Genomic DNA, 22,952 nt, shown 5'->3' on the forward strand with positions numbered 1-22,952 from the left:
ACTTTATTAATTAAAAGCACTATGTACTTTTTCCATTTCATTACCAACATCAGAGTGCTCAAAGTTTAATCATCAAAGTTTGTAAAATAGAAAACCAAATGTTGACTCTTAGAGTATGTTTAGTTTTTTAACCAATTTCATGCTGTATTGATATAAAAAAAATGGTAATTGAAAAGTAAAGGTCAATAGGAAGACAAAACCAATGGTAGATTCTATACAAAAGCATATTGTTTATTTCATTTCTTCAGCATATCCAGATATGGACAATTTGCAAACAGCCATGTCCTGCAAACCTCAAGCGTTGAATCTGAGAGAGAACCAACTCAGAAAATGCTAGAGGAACTCAGAGGGTCTGGCAGCCTCTGTGGAGAAAGAAACATAGTTAACATGTTGAGTCCAATATGACTTTTCTTCAGAACAGACTTGCTTTGAATTTTATTGGGGCCTTAATAATGCAAACTATGTTGAGAAATCTGGTAAAATCACGAGAAGTCCCATGATGCCTTTCCCAATATCAGAGCAATCTGTTGCATTTTTTTTGACTGTGTTCTGGATTTTGAGAAGCGATTCTTGCCAGGGAGTGGTAACTTTCCTATTAAGGGGTGTATTGCTAGTTAACAACCTTGTTAACAGCAAGTCTTGCTTCATCAATACAGCTTTCTATCTTAGCATCCTTTGCGAACAAACTAGAGTTGACAATTCTAGATATGGAAGTCAGAGTGGGTATCTGGCAACTTCAGCTCATTGCTTACACCAGAAATGATGTTCCATCAAAATATTGGACACCGGGCACCAGTATCTCAAGGCTTGCTCCATGGGCACCCTATATAATAAGTATATTGCCAGCCTCTAACAATTCTCATGGCACATTTCTGATCTATTGACAGTACATTTCTGCACCTTAGGGTGCATTGGCAACTATCACTGTAATGCTGCTGCAAGGAATGTGAGCAGGGAGATGTGTCCATCTCATGGACTGGACTAGGCTGCAACTCCAGCCTGTTCACGTGCTGTTTTTGCACTCCCTCACTTTGAGCTGACATGGATGTTCATAGAACTACAGCTTTGCCTTTTTTTCACTTTGGCCCTCAGCTAGAGACGTGAGGTTCACAGCACTGTTGTACTGCCATGCCATGTACCACAGGCACAAATTCAGACAGTTTGCTGTGGTTGTCAGTAGCCAATAGTTAAGTAAGTCAAGAGTAGCACTTGATACCAGTCCAGGGGATTGGACATGGTCAGTCTGCTACTTGGGGTAGTCATTTTTAGAATGCTGCCCTTGTGAAGGGTCACATCTGAATGTCAGGCATTCCACTGACTGGCATGTCTGGGGCAAATGTCAGGAGTTGTGCAGGGCTACGACAGACTGACACTGCTTGTCTAGGTTCATAATGGCTTTATAAAGACTGCGCTGGTGCCAGTGCTGGGATATATGGCAGTGGCGAGTTGCTCTGGGAAGACCAGGTAATAGAATGGAGCTAGAATTGGACAAGATTCTTGGGGTGGAGTAGATGGTTAAGAGGACTTGTTCAGCGAGATTCAGTGAGAAAACTCACTAGTCTCTATGAAGTAGACAGCCAAAAAAGGGAAATTTAGCCCCAAGTGAAATAATTGACCTGCTTTTAGTGTGTAAAAATAAAGAAGTGTTGGAAACAATTGAAACTCCTAAAGGAAAAGGAGACTTTTATTTGGACAGTGCATAACCATACAACATTGCCTTAACTCGTCTCATATAGAATTATTTTGAATTGAAAATATTGGTTAGTTTGTACTCAACAACATATTGCAAGTACTGATTCAATAATCATAGGACTTGTTTATGGTTATTGTGTTTGGAGGAGAAATGAGCAACTATCTGTCTCTCAGAAGCAACATGGAATCTTGAATGGCAATCGATAAGTAGATATGAAGCAATTAATTGAACACCGCCTTCCTTCGTTGTTAAAGAGTGCCATTCTGGTTTAAATCCTCTGTCCTGTAATGGACCACTGCATCTGCTAGGGAGCCAAGATTCTACCAATGGGACTAGTGCCAGTTGTCCAGCAATCAGCAACAGAGTGCAGGTTTTAAAGGAAGGTCATATCATTTTGTTGTGATTGGAAGCTGTTTAACTAGCAGTGAGATATCATTTATTGGAAAGAATACAACATACGGTAGTATTTATAGTAAGTGTAAACTTTAAAGATTGTTTTTATCACTTAAGTTATTATTTATGTTTTGTTGTTGAAGCAATGTTCTCCTTCTCATTGCATAAGTTAAATGCATTCAGATCCAACAGCCAAGTCCATCTGGGCCATTCCTTCATTGTTCAGGAATCGAGCTAACAAAATAACAGGCATTGATGGGCATAAATGTCTTCTTAATCAACATTGATGTGAGTGAGCCACTCTGAGTAGGAACTAAGAAACAAAACAGGGGAAAAAAAACTGAGCGTGTGAATTTGAGTGTGCGCTTTATTGATTTTATTGAGAAAAACAGCTGACTGTGTATGTGTTGACAGTGAAGACATTCTTGCACTAATATTGTTGTACTGAAATAAAGTATGTTCATGGTTGGTAATTGAATGAAAGGTTCTAGTGCACCCTATGTAAATGCTTAAAAATGAATTCATACTGTAACTCTTTTTGCTCTTAACTTAATTTAGTATTTTCCTCTGTGCAGAATAGACTCCATAAATTCAGCTCTGAATGTAGTAAAGCATAAAGCTGCATTAAGTGTTCAATAGCTGAGAGGTTCATTTGAAGCTTTCCCCATCCTCCGTGACAGGGAACTTTGCTTTAGCACACAGCCTCATGGGTGCAGTATCACTGATAGTGCTGCATAAAATCACAGAATTATTACAGTGAAGAAGAAGGCCATTCAGCTACTCATGTCTGTACTTGACTGGCATGTGTGCATTCCATCACTCATACTTCAGTTATTTGCTGTATTGGTACATCATACACAAGTCAACCATTGCAGGCTATTTTTGATAAACAGAACTTTGCTTTCCCTTTCACTTGAAGTTGTCAGGATTTGTTTGAATGGATGCACTCTCATATGTAGCTCAACTTAATTTTTCTTTTAGAGTTGGCGTTAAAAGGATTTTAAGTCATTGGACACAATTCTGTCTTCAGATGACTGCAAAGAATGATTACCCAGGCTGATTTTATTGTTTTGTTTTGCTTTGGTGGCATTGTTTTCAACCCCCCCCCACCATGAAAGAATGCTAAAGTCAGTTGTGCAATCTATTACAGTTCCTGCTGAGCTCAGCGGATTCACTAGAGTTTAAATCTGGGATCCCCCGATCTGGTTTGTTCCATTCACATTGCCTGTTGCTTCATGATAATGAGCCTTGACAAAAAGGTCAGAACTGAAGATGTTTGCATTAGGATCACTCACTTAAAATGTCGGGTGAAGTTTACATTCTTGAAGTTCAATTGTACTTTGATGCTTTTTGTGCTCTGCATTTAGTTTAAAGATTTTCAGATCCAGTGTCATTTTATTTTCCAGCTGTAGTTAACTTTGGAACTAGAGTCCAATCATAATTGTTGCTGCCAAGAAATTCATATTCCTACTCATGTTGCACAATATGACCTTTCGGTGCTAAATATACTCTTTGATGCTAATAACTGTCTAATAGCTCAGAGGTAAAGTCTCCAGCTGAAGTGTCCTAAGACCTTGTGCCTTGTGCTCTGCTGGTATTTAATCAAATATGTATTAATTTTGCTGCTGATTGATTGATTTGATTTAATTGGTCTATAGAGCTGCAGTTTTCTGATAAGATATCAGTTGTATGCAAGATCCTGCTGGTGGCACATTTGTACAATGGATTGTGTCCTCCAACTTTGTGCTTCAGAAGAGAAGTCTTTGGCTTTCAACCCTTGAATTTGCTATGCTGACCCTTGGCAAGATGGCAGAAAATGCAATAGGATAAGAAAATAAGCCAATGTATCTTTTCCTAAATGCTATTTTCCAAATGCTGCCAGAGAATATTTTGTGCAGACATAAAATAAAGATAAAATTGGGCATATTTGGATTACCGTCATGATTAAATAGCATGAAGGCATTTACTGTCGAGGGCCTGCTAAATAATGACCAGGTGAGGAGCTGTTGCATGTCAAAACTGTGCCAGTAAAGTCTTGAGAGATGTGAATTGGTAAGGAACAATATAGTCCAATTTATGGTATTTCTGGAATTTGTGCTGCCAGTGAAACTCTACATTGGTGCAAGAATCACAGCATTTTCACCAATTCACAAATCCATGCTTTTTGTAAAATAGTTCACCAATGGGACCTTATGATTGCAAAATTGCTCCATTAACTCTACATAATCCAAAGGGAAAATGACAGGAAGATTAAGCCATTTTACACATTAACATTTTTAAAATACTAATTGCTTTTTGTAAGATTAATAATCTGAGATGCCCAAAATGTATTTGCATGGAGGTTGAATGCCTATTCCCTGTCCAGTCCACATGTTGATGGAATCTGAAGTACTCTCTGGTTCTTTTAGGCTATCATCAGTATGGCACTCAACATTGACTTGGCCACTTTCTGTGCTCAAGCATAATCAGATTGGAGAGTGACTTCCTGACATTATGTGGTAAAGTCAGATTTAAACTTGGGTGAATGAACAATAACAAGCTTTATGGAATGTAAAATATATCCAGGAAATAGGAGTAGATATCTATGGAACTCAACAAATGCAGCTCCCAATTCCTTCTAATCTGACTATGATGTTGCTCTTTACACAAATGCTCAAGAGCTATTCTTCATTTTTTTTTTGTTCCATTACCATTCTGTGATTCTATGAGCTGTGAATGGTATGTGTCAGTATGTGTGATTTCCTGAAACAGGACAATCTTTAAGCTGACTACGAATGAGAAGTTCAAAAACAGAGAAGTGGATCATTACGGTTCAAGCTTTTGTCATGAAAGGCAATCGATTAAGACAAGTATAAGCTTGCAAACAGTTTTTCAATATTAATAAAGATGACAATTGGAAACAGATGAATGCAAGTTTGTGACACTAAATCTTGGGTGTTGTTTATTGTAAACTTGGAACTTCATTATAGAATGCAGTTAATAGTTGCCAGATATTATTGATTCTAAATGTTTCTCTATATCATTAATTAACTCAAGTTTTATCAAAGTATTGTCTGTCACCATTTTAATTGTGGCAAATAACAAGCATAATATTGCTGTTCATGTCTGGGTACTTTTTTTTAGCATTTACTCTCTCCCATTTCTGCAAGAGAATAACTAACATTTTTAAAAACAGAAAAGGTAAAGAAAGTGTAGGTCCTGTTTTTGATCCATTGTTAGCCCTAACTCTTCTTTAATCACTTGTACGCATATAAGTGCTAAACAAGTGTCCAGGACAATACTATATACATGTGAAAATTTTTTGGAATCATGTGCTAAGCCCTTACAAGATCACAGTTGGTTCTGCTGCTGTGCAAGACGAACATTATTTCCTCATTCATTCCATGTTGTCGGATAGTAGTTTCAAAAAAATACTCCAATGAAATCTAGCTTATATGTACTATTCATTTATGGGTTAATGCTCAATGTTCAAGATTTTAGAGAACTTGCCTGAAAATAATCCTTGATTTTTATTTTAATTTCTTGATGTAAAAAGTGGAGACAGAGATGCTGTGAGAAGAATAGCCTATGAGCTTGTGGAAATGAAAGCAAAAGAGGGTGTTATATATTTTGAAGCAAGATACAGTCCTCATCTATTTGCCAACTCCAATGTTATTCCCATTCCTTGGAACCAAAAGCCGTAAGTATCACCTGAAATATAATATATTGCCAAAATATATTATATTCTTCTGCTATTTACTGTTTATATATTTTAAAACCTCTTTACCCCAGTTACTTTTATTGATTAAACTTCACTTTGTGTTTCCACTAACAAATCACCAGAAACTTTAGATTTTTAAAAATTTGTTTCATAATTCCTATGACCTTCTCAAGCAAGATGTGACCAGAAAGAACGTGAGCAAACTTAATGTTGTCCATAGTTCAGTGTCCAAAACTTAACATTGAGGACAGATAAAACCTGAACCATGCCTAATCTGAATAGCAGAAAGGTTCTTTTGACTACTGGATTGTACATTAAATTGTTACATGTTTATAGTTTTCCAATTACTTCATTACATTTGAGATGTAAAAATGCTTTTAATAAAAGAGATAATGCAATGATGTAGAGCTGACCTTGGCTCTGCAGTACGGGATACCATTCTTGTGGGGGAGTTAATACTAATGTAGTGGTAGCATGGGACATAAAAGTCAGTGTCAGATACAGCTGTTTACAGTTGAGTGCAAGCATTTGCTCAGCAATAACCTGCTCACTGTGATATAGTTTGGGTTCTGCCAGGGCCACTCAACTGCTATCCCAATTATAGCCTTGTATCAATTGTGAATAAAAGAGCTGAACTCCAGAGGTGATGTGAGAGACACTGCCCTTGATATCAAGGCAACATTTGTCCACATGTGGTTCAAGGAGACTCGGCAAAACTGAAATCGGTGAGAAGTGGGGATTGATCCTTTTGCTGGTTGGAGTCTTAAATCGCATAAAGGAAGATAGATGTTGTTGTTGGACGTCAATTGTCTTCAGACCTGGAGATCTCTGCAGGTGTTTCTCAGGGTACTTTTCTAGGTCCAGTATCTTAAGCTGCTTCGTCAATGACCTTCCTCCATAATAAACTCAGAGCTGGTGATGTTAACTGATGATTGCATAATGTATAGCTATATTTGCCACTCCTTAAATACTCAAGCAGCCCATGAGATGACAAACGGCAAATAACATTCATACCATACAAGAGCCAGGCAATGACCATCTCCAAGAAGAGACAATTTAAAAATATTCAATAGCATTTCCACAGCTGAATTTCCACTTCCAACTTGACACCTCACTCAAAGCTTCTTAGTTTATGGTCACTGTTTACTTTCCCTGTTATATTTGTTAAATTATACTGTTCATCTGCATACTTACACCCAGCTCACATATATTTGGTTTTTCTGCTCTCCTTCATTTTGCAAAGTCCTAAGTTAAATAAATTGCACCTACATAGCTTCTATTGCCCTTTATTTTCTCAAACAACGTCCTGCTAATTTGTTGAACAACATCAATGAGGAGTCTCTCATAGAATTCCAATCGAGGAGTTTATGTTGTTTATCTGTCTTATTCTAGTTTAGTCATTACTGACAATAAGCTCAGAAACAAACACTTTCCTAGGTCACTCTTATAATAAATTTAAAGTTTCCCTTTTTGTATTGGTTATTTGATTTATTTTGTAGTTTCAGCTCATGAAGATGTTTTTAAAAAGAAAGCTCATAATGGTCAGTTATTGTGATACATGAGTGCTCTTGAAAGTAGAGAAACTGCACTTTAACATTACTGTTTTATGCACGTGTTATTTGAAATTCTTTGATTGATGGCATAATCCCTTATGGTGTACTAAATGTTGTTGATAACAAGTGGCAATCTGACTATTACAGCCGGAGTATGCTTTTGAAAAATAGATTAAGATTTATGTCACATAGTTACAAATGTTAACACGTACTATTGCACTACTTAACAATTGCTTAGAGGTTCCTGAAGATCATACATTATTCAATATAAATTATATCAAACCATCTTGAATAGTGGTATTAACTGAAAGCTGTCTGTACAATGGAGATATGAGTTCGATCTTTGAGAAAGAATATGGTCAATGATTACTCTCGGCTACTTTGGACAACTAACTCACCAGAATTAATTTGTGCTGATTTATTGGGTATTGCATGTATTCAGCCCATTAATTAGTCTGAAGTTGATGTGAAATGTGGACTTTCTTTTTCTGTGGTAATGTCTGATCACACAAGAAGTTAACATCTACTTCCAAAGATCAATTTCATGTTTGATAAAGCTTAGGAGAAGACTTTGTTTTTGATACGCTAAGTGTGATAACATTTGTTAACCACCATAAATATATTGCTTTTGAAGGAGCCATGGAGAAGGTGGAAAGGGCGTTTGTTAGAATGGTACCAATGATAAGACACTTAGTTATGAGGAAAGACGAGAAAAGTTGGAGTTATTCTTCTTGGCACAGAGATGGTTAAGGGAGGTGTGGTATGTGTTCAAATGGTGAGGGTTTTTAAGAGAGTAGATGGGGAGAAACTCTTTCCTTGGCAGACAGGCTAATAATCATAGACTTTGTATTGATATAATTGACAAGGTGGGAAATGGGCAAAAGTTTTTTTTTAATGTAGTGAATGACACCTGAACTGGAATCTTGCTAAAAAGAGAAGCATGTTGCTGGAGCTATCAGCTTGCACTCATCAGGATATGCACAAGAATGCCAAATTTCAAATGGTCACAGCAACTTATATTACAGGAGAAAAGTTTGCAAGTTGAATCTGATCTGCTGAAGCATTATCATGGAGAAAGGAATTGTAGGTTCCTGTGTTCTCATGTGATTAAAAATAAGTGTGGGGATTGTATATATTTCTTCAGGTTTCAGAGAACTGGTTCTGAGTGTATATTGCATCTAGCAAGCATAAATTTACTATGTTTTGAGCTCAGTTAATTATCCTAATGGTGTTATTTAAATGTGAGAACTTTGGACTTTTCTTGGAACATTTTACCATGTACGGTTGCCACATAAATTAACCCAAAAATCCTTGCAGTTGGGCAACATACAACACTGATTTTTGTCAGATTTGGTATTGCCTGCTTCATCTCTGTGATATCTTATGCTGCAAGTTATTGAAAGTTTGAAATGGAAATGATTGTGGAAGGCTCCATAGAGCTTGTGATATTTGAATGAAAAGAGCAAACAATTGAGTAATTTCTTAATTCATCAGATCAAAGGGTTGTTAAAATGGTGAAGTCAACTTCGAAAGAAGTAGAGAACAGGAAAGAGGGAGAGATCAGATTGAAATAATAAAGGAAGATTTTGCAGGAAAAACTAACTTCAGATTTTAAAACAAAAATTCCCAATAACATAAAAAAACTGAGGGATTGATACAACATAAAGTAAGGATTAATTTATGGGTCAGAGGTTTATGGTTATTAACATGTCTATAGTCAATGACTTGATGGAATTTTCTGTGGTGAGTTTACATAGTATTTACTGATGCATGTGCAGGAATTATCCACTGTTCAGTGAGGTAACCAAACAGTCAGATTCTGTTTTTGTAAAGCTAAAAGTAGGTTGATGAATCTGGGAAAAACATTCTAAACCTGCATGTTTTGACATGCCGTCTGCTGTCACCTGAAGTTAGTGTAACATTTGTACCAAAATAACCATGAGCACTGTTAGCCTGATTATAATTTTGAAAGTAACTTTTGAAACTGTCCTTGTATTTGAAACTGTAACCTCTGAGGAACAATCATCTCCCTGCCACTGAAAATGAGGATAATTCTATCATGGCACACATATAGAGTGAGAAATGTTCTTCTTCAGCTCCTGGGGCTTACTATTATTTGCCTAAGTTTGTTCAGATAAAGAAGTGGTCCAAATACGCTGTTACAAATCCATTTTACATAAATTCACAGTGATGGTGAATTCAATGAGAAAACAGTATTGTGACACTAAAAGTGTAAACTTTCCAATTTCACTGTGTTTTATTGTGTTTGTGTTATGACATTTTATTTGATGAGATATTCATATCTAAAAATTTTCACCTATTCTTTTAGATGGACTTTGTCCAAAATTAAGGACACTTAATTTGCCAGTGTTTCACCTCTGATGGTCTGTGATATAAGCAGTGGTCAACCTACAATAAATCTAATTATTTGGAGTTTATTGAACAGTTATCTTCAATATCTTACAAAAACACATATAGAGTAATGCTTCTGAGTTCAACAAATATCATATAGAATTAATTGGCAAATATAATTACTTACCTTTATACAATTAACATTCTTTTTAATCCAGTTTTTTTAATCCAGTCTCTTTAAAAAAAAAAGTTTCTTTCATGGCATATGTGCAGCACTGGCTAGGCCACTATTTTTTTTACCTTTCCTAACTGTATTCACATGTACAAAATGACATGATCGAGCTATATCCTCTTTCCTGTGACAGTTAGTTATCAAAAGTCTGACCTGCATCTTGTGTTTATGTTCATAATCAGAGGGGACCTGACTCCAGATGAAGTAGTTCATCTTGTCAACCAAGGTTTCCAGGAAGGAGAAAAACATTTTAAAATCAAAGCAAGGTCCATTCTTTGCTGCATGCGTCATATGCCAGGTAATATTATTCATGCAGCATATATTTTTCTACCAGTTCATTTATAATTTTAATTCTATTTTTTAAGACTGTCTCTCTGAAACTTCTTGTAATTTTCTGTCATATTTCTCTGTCACTGTCCAATTTTCTGCTTAAATTAAGCTATGATTCAGTTCTGTTCGCTGAGCTGGGAGTTTTTGTTGCAAACGTTTCGTCCCCTTTCTAGGTGACATCTTCAGTGCTTGGGAGCCTCCTGTGAAGCGCTTCTGTGCTGATTCCTCCAGCATTTATACTGGTTTGAATCTGCCGCTTCCGGTTGTCAGTTGCTGTCCGCTGCAGTGGCCGGTATATAGGGTCTAGGTCGATGTGTCTGTTGATAGAATTTGTGGATGAGTGCCATGCCTCTAGGAATTCCCTGGCTGTTCTCTGTTTGGCCTGCCCTATAATTGTGGTGTTGTCCCAATCGAATTTGTGTTGTTTGTCATCTAAGTGCATGGCTACTAGGGATAGCTGGTCGTGTTGTTTCGTGGCTAGTTAGTGTTCATGGATGCGGGTTGTTAGCTGTCTTCCTGTTTGTCCTATGTAGTATTTAGTGCAGTCCTTGCATGGGATTTTGTACACTACGTTGGTTTTGCTGCTGCTGGGTATCGGGTCCTTTGTCCTGGTGAGTTGTCTGAGAGTGGCTGTTGGTTTGTGTGCAGTTATGAGTCCTAGTGGTTGCAGCAGTCTGGAGAGAGGAAGAAACGGACAACCAGCTCCCATTCCTAGACGTGATGGTACAAAGAACACCGAACGGAGAATTCACCACGAAGGTATACAGAAAAGCTACACACACAACACAATAAAACACAGTGAAATTAGAAAGTTTAGACTTTGAACTATGAAAGCAACCACCCCAACACACACAAACAAAGTTGCATCAGGACATTATTCAAAAGGGCCACAACACACTGCAGCACACCAGAACTACAAAAAGAGGAAGAAGAACACCTATACAAGGTATTCACCAAAAACGGATATCCGCGCAATTTCATCAACAGATGCCTTGGGGAAAGACAACAAAATGAGGACATGCCACAACCCAAAGGACTTGTCACACTCCCATACATCAGGAACATTTCTGAACTGACAGCCAGACTGCTGCGACCACTAGGACTCATAACTGCACACAAACCAACAGCCACTCTCAGACAACAACTCACCAGGACAAAGGACCCGATACCCAGCATGAGCAAAACCAACGTAGTGTACAAAATCCCATGCAAGGACTGCACAAAACACTGCATAGGACAAACAGAAAGACAGCTAACAACCCGCATCCATGAACAACAACTAGCCACGAAACAACACGACCAGCTATCCCTAGTAGCCATGCACTTAGATGACAAACAACACAAATTCGATTGGGACAACACCACAATTATAGGGCAGGCCAAACAGAGAACAGCCAGGGAATTCCTAGAGGCATGGCACTCATCCACGAATTCTATCAACAGACACATCGACCTAGACCCTATATACCGGCCACTGCAGTGGACAGCAACTGACAACCGGAAGCGGCAGATTCAAACCAGTCTAAATGCCGGAGGAATCAGCACAGAAGCGCTTCACAGGAGGCTCCCAAGCACTGAAAATGTCACCTAGAAAGGGGACGAAACGTTTGCAACAAAAACTCCCAGCTTGGCGAACAGAACCACAACAACGAGCACCCGAGCTGCAAATCTTCTCACAAACTATGATTCAGTTCTCCCATCTGAGCCTAGAGTTTGAATAACAATGCTGTGAGGATGTTTCCCCTAATGGGGAGGGGGGGGGGGGTGGCGGCGAAGGGAGAGTCTAGAACTGTGGGCATGTAGTGTCTACCTCTGTCTTAAAATTATTCATGCGCTCTCTGTTCTTTGTTCTATGTTCTATGTTCAGTCTACTTCCACTACGCTTTCAGAAATACAGCCCCGAAGGTTCAAAACCCTCCAAGAGAAAATGAATTACCTAATCTCAGTTTTAAATGAGTAATCTCTCACTTATAAACAATGTCCCAAGTTCAACATTCTCCCTTAAGAGTTCACATACTGCCCTGTGAAGCCACCTTGGATTTTTACATGTTTCAGTCAAGTTATTTCTTAGTCTTTTTGAATTCATGTGTGATCATATGTGGATTTCCAAATGATTTGTGCCACCCTTGCTATTATCTGTGGAAAAGTGGTGTTTCTTTTATCTGGCTCACACTAAAATAGGGCATAAACTTGCCGTTTTTTAAGAAGAAGATGTAAACTGAAGTAATCCCAGTTTATTCTTAATTAGTAACAACCATTTCCAACTGTCTCTTATTTTACCTGACTCTGTCCTGTCTCAACTCATCTACTGCTGCATCCTTTGTTACATCCATAATTGAATACTCCAAAGCACTCTGAGCCTTCAGTATCTCCCTCGAAGTGAAGTCAACCAAAGTTCACTCATGCCACCCTATTCAGGCATAAGCCCTGTGCTTCTTAAACCGCATTGTCTCCTAGTTAAGCAATTTTCATCATTAATTTTTTTTTATTCCTTCATTGCCCTTCCTTCCTCCATAGCCCTTCCCCCTCTACCTCTTATCTTCACCAATCCCACAATTCTCTGAGATAGACATTTTTTCTACTTCTGATCTCTTATGCATTCTATAAGTGAACATAGCTTCAGCTGCCTGCCAATTCTTCCTATCTGTACCACTTTTCTCCTTTGAGATACTGATCCTTTTTCCTTGAAAACATTTTTGATCACCTGCCACCAATTTTGCTGTATGGCTCAGTGTCAAATTTTGTTTTATAATGCTCCTGTGAAGTGTCATGGGTGTTTTATTCAACCAAAGGTGCTGTAGAAATATTGACAGTTGTTTGATCAAAGCAAAGCCCAGAGAGCTGTGATTGATAAATCAATGCAATAACTTATTATTGAATTGTTAATAATGAGTTGTAGCAGCATCTCCTTGAAGAATACAATGATCATAAGATGGTATTGATATGTTTTCAGAATGGTCTACTGAAATTGTGAGCCTGTGTAAGAAGTATCGCAATGAAGGTGTTGTGGGTATGGACTTGGCAGGTGATGAGTCTTTAAACTGTAAACTCAACTCAGGCCATTGCACTGCCTATGAGGTAGGTGGTTATCCATAACATGATGAGTTTAACTTGATGGGGATATTGAATTACCAAAAAAAAATGGATTCCAGTTTAGCTTCTAGAAACATGAAATTATAAAACGTATTACTAATTTTAGAGCACACTCTGTGAATCTCTTACTGCACTTCATCAGAATATACACTCATAGGATATGTACAAATCTCTCCAATATTTCATCATCCAGTTTTCCTATCTGGTGGATCATAAGTGGAAAGCACAATAGAAGTAATATTTCTACGAAAATTTTGGTTAGCTAATTTGCAGAACTCCAAAAAGGTTTTGTGTATCTTTAAACCAGTAGGTTGGGTATATGTTTGTGTTACAATTGCATCACAAACTCATAAAGAATGTTTACAGATAGAATATCCTCCCACATGTGGGAGACTTGATGAATTCATTGGCCGTTGTCCATGATTACGCACAAGATCAACTGCTCAAATGCTTCATGTAGAGTTTGCTTTATGGTTACTTTAAGATCCCTTTTGTATATTATGTATGGCTAATATTTTATCCCCATTGAGGTAATTTTCATTCAGTAGTTACAAGAAATATTGTAATCTCTCAGAAATGTTATTTTGTATATCACCAATCACAATAAAAGCACTTTCTGGCTAAGTAACATGCCATGAGTATTAAATCATAACAAGTAAAATGTTTTATCTAAATCTCTATTATTTGCTCTGCATTTGAGTATGAGTATGCGTAGATATATATATATATGAGAAAATAGTGTACATCCGATAGGATGCCCATTATTTACACATCAAAGTGGTATATGTTGCTGAATAATAATTTCCCACCTTTTATATAAATTGATTTCTATGAATTTTTTTAATATATGTTGTGATTAAGTCCTTTTTGTTGTGTATGTTCTGGTGGCATAGGAGAAAGCACTGAGAACATTGTAACATTCAGGAATAGATCATTTCAACAGGTTGCTAAATTTAACAGTCCCAAAATATTAATTACATTCAATGCTGCCTCGGACTGTTGCTCAAAAGGTCACTCAAAACAATTTAGAGGTCACTGAAGAGCAAATTCAGATTCACAGTTGTGAGGCCTCAGAAGAGGCTGTGTGCCACTAATCATTTAGTAGTGAGTGTCATCAGTCAACTGTCTATCATTAGCAAATGATTCAAGGTGTTATCAACAGTGCTACCAAGTGACACGCACACAAGCAATAACATGCTCACTGATACTCTGGGTTCTATCAGAGCCATTCAGCTCCTCACTTCATTACAGCTTGGTGCAGACATGAACAAAAGACCTGAACTTGAGCAGTAAAGTGAGAATAACTGATCTTGACATCAAGGCAACATTTAACTGAGTACGACATCAAGGAGGCCTAGCAAAATTGAAGTCAATGGAAATCGGGCAAAACTTTCCTTGAATTGGATCATGCCAAGTACAAAGGAAGATGGTTTTCATTTTTCAAAATCAAAATTTGCACTACCCAAAGGTCAGGCAATGATCATCTCCAAAAACAAGAGAAAATGTAACAATTTCATCCTGACATTCAACCGCAAAGCTGTCACTGAACCAAGATCCTGGGAATTATCCTTCAGTAGAAACGAAATACAATGGTTTTAATTCTGTGACAGGTAACTCACCACCTGTCTCCTCAATGTCACTTACAAGGCACAAATCAGGAGTGTGATGAAAATCCTAAAAGACTGCATCTAGAACACTCAAGATGCCTGACACTGCCCACGGCAAAACAGTTCAATTTGTGCCACATTCACCCTCATCAACATTAATTTCCTTCACTATAGTTAACAATATGCACCATCTACAAGATGCATTGTAATAACTCACAAGAGTTCCTTTGACATCACCTTCTAAGCCCACAACCTCAACCATCTCGAAGATCAAGGACAGCAGATGCATGGGAATACCGCCATCTGCAATTTCCCCTCCAAGGCAAACACCATCCTGATTTGGAACTATATTACCAATTCTTCATTGTGCCTGGATCCAAATCTGTCGCACTTTTCTAACTGCACCATGGGTATACTATACTATAAGAACTGCTGCTGTTCAACAGGGCAGTTCACCAGCTTTTCCTGACTTGTGCTTTGTAGATGGTGGACAGACATTGGAGAGCAGAAAGTGAGCTACTCACTGCATAATTCCTAGCTTCTGAACTACTTTTGTAGTCACAGTATTTAGATGGCCAGTCCAGTCCTCCTCCCCATGATATTGATTGTTGAGGATTCCAAGATAATAATGTCATTGAACATCAACGGGCATGGTTATGTTCTACTTGGCTCTTACTAGGCATGAATATTACTTGGAACTCATCGGCCCAAGCCTGGTAGGGTCGACATGGCTGACCCTGGTGTTTGTTGTTTCTAGGTAAATGCCAGATGGTCAGTCCAGTTTCAGTCCTTTGTTTAGACCGTGGTGGTTAGATACAACTGATTGGCTTGCTTGGCCATTTCAGAGGGCTGTTAAGTGGTAGCTACATTAATTTTCTTTCCCTAAGTTTTAGTGAATCAGACATGGTTACTCTGAGGTAGCTTTTAATTCCAGGTTTTATTGATTTCAAATATCATCATCTACCATGGTAGGAGTTAAACATAATATCCCCAAAGCATTAGCCTGGGACTCTGGATATTCAATAACTTTACCATTATATCACTGCCTCCAATTGCTCCAAGAAAGAGTTTATTAGATGGAAACACAGATGGTGGGTATTAGCTGCTGAAAGATACACCCCCTGTCCTTGTCTCCAAAGCCCCCTCTCCTCGTGCCTTAACCTGTGAGAGAAGAAAATAGGCCTTATCTGCTCTCCGCAGGATTCCCTCTGGAGTAGGCCTCAATCAGTACCCTCAGAAATCAGAAGCAGCCAGACTCTGGCCAGCAGCTCCTGACAATCTGACACACTACGGTCAAGGTGCCTGATAGGCTGCCTGTTAGAACATCGTTGCCTTATCAGCTCTTAATGGGTTGTCTCACTTGTTTTTTGGGGAGGTGAGGGATGTAAGGGTTGTTATTTGTTACCGAACACACTTGCTGCACACGTCAAAAAAAAGTGTAAATTTTTTACAATATTTGCAGTGAAAAGTGTCAAGTGGATGATTTTGCTCAGTCTCTGCCACCAGTTGGCATAATTAAAAATGCCAGCATCCAGTCATTTCATGCCACCCTGAATACTGACGGGCTAAATCCATAGGACATAACTTTCAAAATAATTGAATAGCATAACACAAAAAGAGGTCATTCAACCTAGGGAATTTATATTGGATCTAACTGGATTACTTTGTGAAAGATCCAGTTTATTGCTTGTACCCTGCAATTTCTTTGTCCCAAACATCATAAAGCTAAGCAAACTACCAGTAGTGTAAGACCAGACCCTTTAGCCAACAGCTGAGACAAGCTGACCCAACAGAAAAAGATGCATTGAAGTGTTGCTTTAATAGCACATCTGAAATGAAGATCACATAATTATTAGTGCATAGCATGCCTTAATTTTCATATTAACTAGTATAGAGTGCAAGTTTAGACAGCACTATATACTGCAGCTGGATTAGTACTAATATTGGAGGTTTGAACAGTGCACAGTGTAAACATGAATTAAACATGTTAGTTATGAGGTGAATTTTGTGGAAGCACTTTTCGTGTTTTTAAAAAAAAAAGATGCAGCACAAAATGCAGTAATAAACTGTCCGGATGTCCTATTTCACAGTTGTTAATATGAAGCTTGTATAAGATTAATTGAAGGGCTTACCATACATATTGAGTAAGGGTGCAGCAAAATTACAAGAAACTTAGCAGATGCATCCATTACCCATGTCCTTAATATAGTGTAAAGTTGGCTCGCAATCCCTTGGAAGCCTTCCTGAAACTATTAACTTATTTTTCATTTGACCTTCAGGGCCTCTGCATATTACAGATTGGGTATGGTATATTTCAACATTGTATTGCACCCAGGAAGCACGCAAAAGCCAGTAAATGGGGATTATGGTATCTGCCTCCATCAGACTGCTCCAAGATTACTTCATAGTTTTAAAAGACATGCCATTATATTAAATTCAGGACTAGTGCAACAATGCAGCTGAGAGAGGATATTCCCAGATACAACAGGACTGTTAACTGAAGAACATATGAAATAGGAGGAGGGAGTTGGCCTGATGATCCCTTGACCCTGTTGTGCTATTTAATAAACTCATGGCCTCAACTCACTTTTCTGTCTGATCTCTGTAACCCCTGATTCCCCTCTAATTCAAGAATTTGTCTCCATTGTGAATATATTCAACAACTCTATGACCACAACTGCCTGAGCAGGACAACGAGGGGAGATTGTGGCATTTGGTAACACTGCTGGCCTAATAATCCAGAAGCCAATGCGAATGATGTGGGGACACTTGTTCAAATCCCATTATAGGTGAGTGTCTTAAATGAGCAGCCTGATAATTAACTGTGCCCCTTAATTCTGGATTCCCCACAAGAGGAAATATCATCTTAGCATTGACTCCATCAAACTCCCTTAGAAAAGTACTTGATTTAATTAGATCACATCTCATTCTTCTAAGTCTAACATACTCAACTGTTAATCAACCTAATGTACCTTCTCAATTTACTTCCAAATCAAAGTTAACTCCTTAAGTTAGGAGACCATAAGAGAATGCAGCATCCTGAGTGATTTCACTCGGACCCTGTACAGTCATAACAAGGTCACCTTGCTTTTATACTCCATAAGAGTCAATATTTCATTGTCATTCTGAATTACATGCTGTACCTACTGGTTTATTTTTGTGCTTCATTATAATGGCAGTAAGATACTTCCGTACTGCAGCATTCTACAGACACTCCTAACTGTTTAAACAATAATCTGCTTTTCTATTCTTGCTGCTAAGTGGGTAACCTCACATTTTCCTACATTAAACTCCATTTGTCTTTTTTTGCCCAATCTCTTACCTTTCTGTATCCCTTATTCCCTGTGTTTGTCCTCAAGCTGCTTTCCTAGCTTTCCTTGTGCAACAAATAAATTTGCTTACAAGACATTTGGTCTCTTTACCCAAGTTTTCAAATAATCGGGGCCCCAACACTGATTCTTTTAACATTCCTCTAAATACAGTTTTCCAACTGGGAAATAATCCATTTATCTTGGCTCTGTTTTCTGTTAGTTAACCCATCATCTAACCATGCTAATACACCAACTCAAACACTGAAGTTTTATCTTGTACTGTAACCCTTTTGGTGTCACTTTATCAAACTCCTTTAAGAAATCCAAATAGTATCTACTTCCCTTTATCTGCCCTGTTTGTTACATTTCTCAAAAAACTCTTGTAAACTGGTCAAAAATGACAAATTTCCCTTTCTTATAACCATGTTGACTATTTGAATTATGATTTCTTTCAGATAATTTGCTGATGCTTCTTTAGTGATGGAATCCAACATCCTCCCAAGACCAAATATTTGGTTAAATGGTCTATAGTTTCATGCTTTCTGTGTCCTTCCTTTCTTATATAGAGATGTCAAATTTATAATTTTCCGTTTAGCCATGAACGTCCAGAATCTGTGGAATTTTACATGATCACAAGAAATGCATCCATTATCTATGAGCCACTTATTGTAGGATCTGGATACAGGGCATCAGGCATAGGAATGTATTAATCTTTAATTCTACTAGCTTTTTTAGTACTTGTTCTCTATTGATAAATGTTTAAATTTCCTTTCTCCCTTTAGTCCACAAAGTTTTCTACTTTTATTGTGATACTTTTAGAGCCTGCAATTGTGAAGACAAATTCAAAATAAGTGTGCAAAATCTTTACCGCTTCCTTATTCCACATGTTCAATCCTGCCCTTATGCACTGAAGCGTTTGAGACTCCAGAATTTTCTGTTCTGCTCTCTTACTCCTGCGTGTGATCAGGTTGCTACCCTAATCTCAATATGAGGCCATGTTTTGGAACCTAACCCCTCAGCAGACTTCTCTTACAAGGTGGAGTTGAGCTGTAGTATTCTTTAGTTCCTTTTGGCACTATGCAGTGATGCAACAAAAAAACCCTTTACAAACATACACAATTGCACATAAGTTGGCTGCAGCACTTCTATGTTATAGGTGCACCTAGTTTTCTCTCTCTGTCTGTCTGTCTGTCTCTCTCTCTCTGCGGCTTCCTCTTAGGACATAGAACATAGAACAATACAGCACAGAACAGGCCCTTCGGCCCACGATGTTGTGCCGAACATTTGTCCTAGCTTAAGCACCTATCCATGTACCTATCCAATTGTCGCTTGGATTCTGATTCTGCCACACCCACAGGCAGCGCATTCCATGCCCCCACCACTCTCTGGGTAAAGAACCTACCCCTGACATCCCCCCTATACCTTCCACCCTTCACCTTAAGTTTATGTCCCCTTGTAACACTCTGTTGTACCCGGGGAAAAAGTCTCTGACTATCTACTCTATCTATTCCCCTAATCATCTTATAAACTTCAATCAAGTCACCCCTCATCCTTCGCCGTTCCAATGAGAAAAGGCCTAGCACTCTCATCCTATCATCGTACGACCTATTCTCCATTCCAGGCAACATCCTGGTAAATCTCCTCTGCAACCTCTCCAAAGCTTCCACATCTTTCCTAAAGTGAGGCGACCAGAACTGCACACAGTACTCCAAATGTGGCCTTACCAAGGTCGAGCTTAAGCACTTATCCATGTACCTATTCATGTACCTATCCAATCTTCTTCTGGCTTCCCTTCACTTTCGCTCTCGCTCTCTCACTTCCCTCCCACCCCCATCTACTTTTCTCTGGCATCTTCACTGACTAAGTCTCTGTATTCCCCCTCTTTCTGTCTCTACTATATATGATATAGAAACATAAAATATCATAAATACCCAATTTGATTGTCAGTATCTGTGAAGAAAGAACCAAAGTTAGTGCTTTTTCATCAGAAATAGAAAAAGTAGAGGTTTCAAGCAAGGATAAACAGGTAGCAACAGCAAAAATTAAGAATGAAAGTAACATACTCTAGATACGGCAAGTCTGAAATGAACACAGAACAAAGAACAAAAAAAGTGTTTGTGATCGGGTTGAAGGCAGGAAGGATTAAATGTTAAAGGAGATGATAATGCAAACAAAGATGGCTGAAAATGGATCAGATAAGGACAAAGAAAACCATCTCAGTTTAGAGAGATGGAAATGGCACAGATAACTGTTGTCTGAAAAATGACAGCAGAGCTTGTGCTCTGAAACTGGTGAACCCAAAGTTAAATCCAAAAGGCAAAAAAATACCTAAATTGAAGTTTGAGTGCTGTTCCTTGACCTTCTACTGAGCTTCATTATGCTACAGGAGTCCGAGGATAAAAAGGTCAGATTGAAATGAAAAGTTAAAGTGACCAACAGCTCAGTGTCAGGCTTGCAGACGGAATGGAAGTGTCTGCCAAATGGTCACTTAACCTATGTTTGTTCTCTGCAGTGTAGAGAAGACTGCATGAGCAGCGAGTAGAGTACCTTAAATGGAGAGAAGTTCAAGTAAATCGCTGAGTCACCTGGAAGGTGTGTATGGAAGCCTGAACGGTGAGAAAGGTTGATAAAGATGCATGTGTTGTATCGCCTGATTGCACAAGAGGGTATTGTGGAATGGTGTGTTGGGGTATTTGATGAATTGCACTGGCAAATTGAGAATGGTCTCTCTTCAGAATTCTGATGGGAGGGAATGGCATTGAGCTGGATGTGGCTGTGGCTAAAATGCTATCAGATGATCCATCGAATGGTGGAATAGAAGGTGAGAATAAGGAAAGGAGATCATTGTCATGGCTGTGGGAGGTTGGGCAGGGTGAGTACAGATGTGAGACCAGTTGGGACTAAAATAGCCCTGTCAACCATTGATTGAGGGAAACCCTTGCGTGTGGTTTAAAAAAAAGAGCTTGCATTGTTAGCAATGTTATAAAATGTGGTGTCTTCAGACAGATGCAGCTAAGTAATTGGGAACATGAAATAGAATACTGTCTCAGATGTAGAGTGAGAGGACATGAGCTTTATGCATATTGGTCAACAGTCATCTCCAGATACAGACAGAGAATTCAAGGAAAGGAAGTGTCAGAGGTGGACCATGGAAAGAATGGAAATTGAAAGCAATGTTGATTGAAATTTCCAGCTGAGGCTGAGGCCAGGAAATGACACTGATTCAGACAACAGTGTACTGGAAGAGTAGTGAGGGATGTTCCCTGAATAGGACCGGGACAAAGAATGTTTCACTTACCATGCAAAAATAATTTGGAACACGAAGACAGAAGCAAAATATTGCAAATGCTGGAAATGTGAGATAAAAAACAGAAAATTCTAGAAATATTTGGTAAGTGTAAGTACGGAAGATCAACTCTTCTATGTAGCCAACAAAGAGACAGGCATAGCTGGGGCCCATACTTGTGCCCATGGCTACCCCTTTAGTCTGGAGGAAGTGGGAGGATTCAAAGGAGAAATTGTTAAGGGTGAGGACCAATTCGGCCAAACGAATGAGAGTGTCAGTGGAAGGGTACTGATGGGGAAGTCGGGAGAGGAAGAAACGGAGGGCTTGGAGGCCCTGGTCATGGCGGATGGAGGTGTAGAGGGACTGGATATCCATGGTAAAGATGAGGTGTTGGGGGCCGGGGAAATGGAAGTCTTGGAGGAGGTGGAGGGCAAGGTTGGTGTCTCGAACGTATGTGGGGAGTTCATGGACTAGGGGGGATAGGACAGTGTCACGGTAGGTAGAAATGAGTTCAGTGGGGCAGGAGCGTGCTAAGACAATGAATCGGCCAGGGTGGTCAGGCTTGTGGAGCTTGGGAAGGGGATAGAACCGGGCAGTGCAGGCTGTGGGTGGAACATCTCCTGAGGTGATGAGGTTGTGTATGGTCTGGGAGATGATGGTTTGGTGATGGGGGGTGGGGTCATGAATAAGGATGCGATAGGAAGAGATGTCCTCGAGTTGGTGTCTGGCTTCAGCGATGTAGAGGTCAGTGCGCCAGATTACCACTGCGCCCCCTTTATCTGCTGGCTTGATGGTGAGGTCGTGATTGGAGCAGAGGGATTGGAGGGCTACGCGTTGTGAGGGTGAGGGGTTGGAGTTGGGGAGGGGGGTAGACAGGTTGAGGCGATTAATGTCCCGGCGGCAGTTGGAAATGAAGAGGTCGAGAGCAGGTAATAGGCTAACACGGGTTGTCCAGGTCTATGCAGTATGTTGGAGTTGGACGAAGTGGTCCTCAGAAGGTGGGCGGGAGTCCTGATTGTGAAAGTAAGCTCTGAGACGGAGGCGGCGGAAGAAGTGTTCGATGTCACGGCGTGTATTGAATTCATTGATGCGTGGACGGGGGGATGAAGGTGAGTCCTTTGCTGAGGACTGAACGTTCGTCCTCAGTGAGGGGGAGGTCTGGAGGGATGGTGAAAACTCGGCAGGGCTGGGAACTGGGATCTGGTGTGGATGTGGAGCTGGGAGTGGAGGCGGAGCCGGTAACTGGAATGGATGTGGTGTGGGGGGGAATGGGGGTGGAGTCATGAGCAGGGGTGGTGTTCCCCTCAGGGTTCTAGGGGGCGGGGATGGTGACAGTGGGATATGTAGGGGGGGGCGTGTCAGCAGAATGCAGGTGAGTGGCATTGGTGGGAGCGGAGGTGGT

At 39.4% G+C, this 22,952-nt stretch overlaps 1 protein-coding gene across 2 annotated transcripts in view; it reads left to right on the forward strand.

Annotated features, from left to right (window-relative positions):
- LOC132822737 (adenosine deaminase-like) overlaps positions 1 to 22,952 on the forward strand; it is a 63,045-nt gene that overhangs the window by 15,138 nt on the left and 24,955 nt on the right. Inside the window, exons 4-6 of one of the 2 annotated variants that reach the window (XM_060836021.1) lie at positions 5,622 to 5,765; positions 10,106 to 10,221; positions 13,207 to 13,331. In XM_060836021.1, the coding sequence (XP_060692004.1) occupies positions 5,622 to 5,765; positions 10,106 to 10,221; positions 13,207 to 13,331 (385 nt within the window). The remainder of the gene's footprint in view (positions 1 to 5,621; positions 5,766 to 10,105; positions 10,222 to 13,206; positions 13,332 to 22,952) is intronic. The other variant, XM_060836022.1, reaches the window with a different exon arrangement.

This window comes from Hemiscyllium ocellatum, chromosome 15 (genome assembly GCF_020745735.1).
Source record: "Hemiscyllium ocellatum isolate sHemOce1 chromosome 15, sHemOce1.pat.X.cur, whole genome shotgun sequence".
NCBI lineage: Eukaryota > Metazoa > Chordata > Chondrichthyes > Orectolobiformes > Hemiscylliidae > Hemiscyllium > Hemiscyllium ocellatum.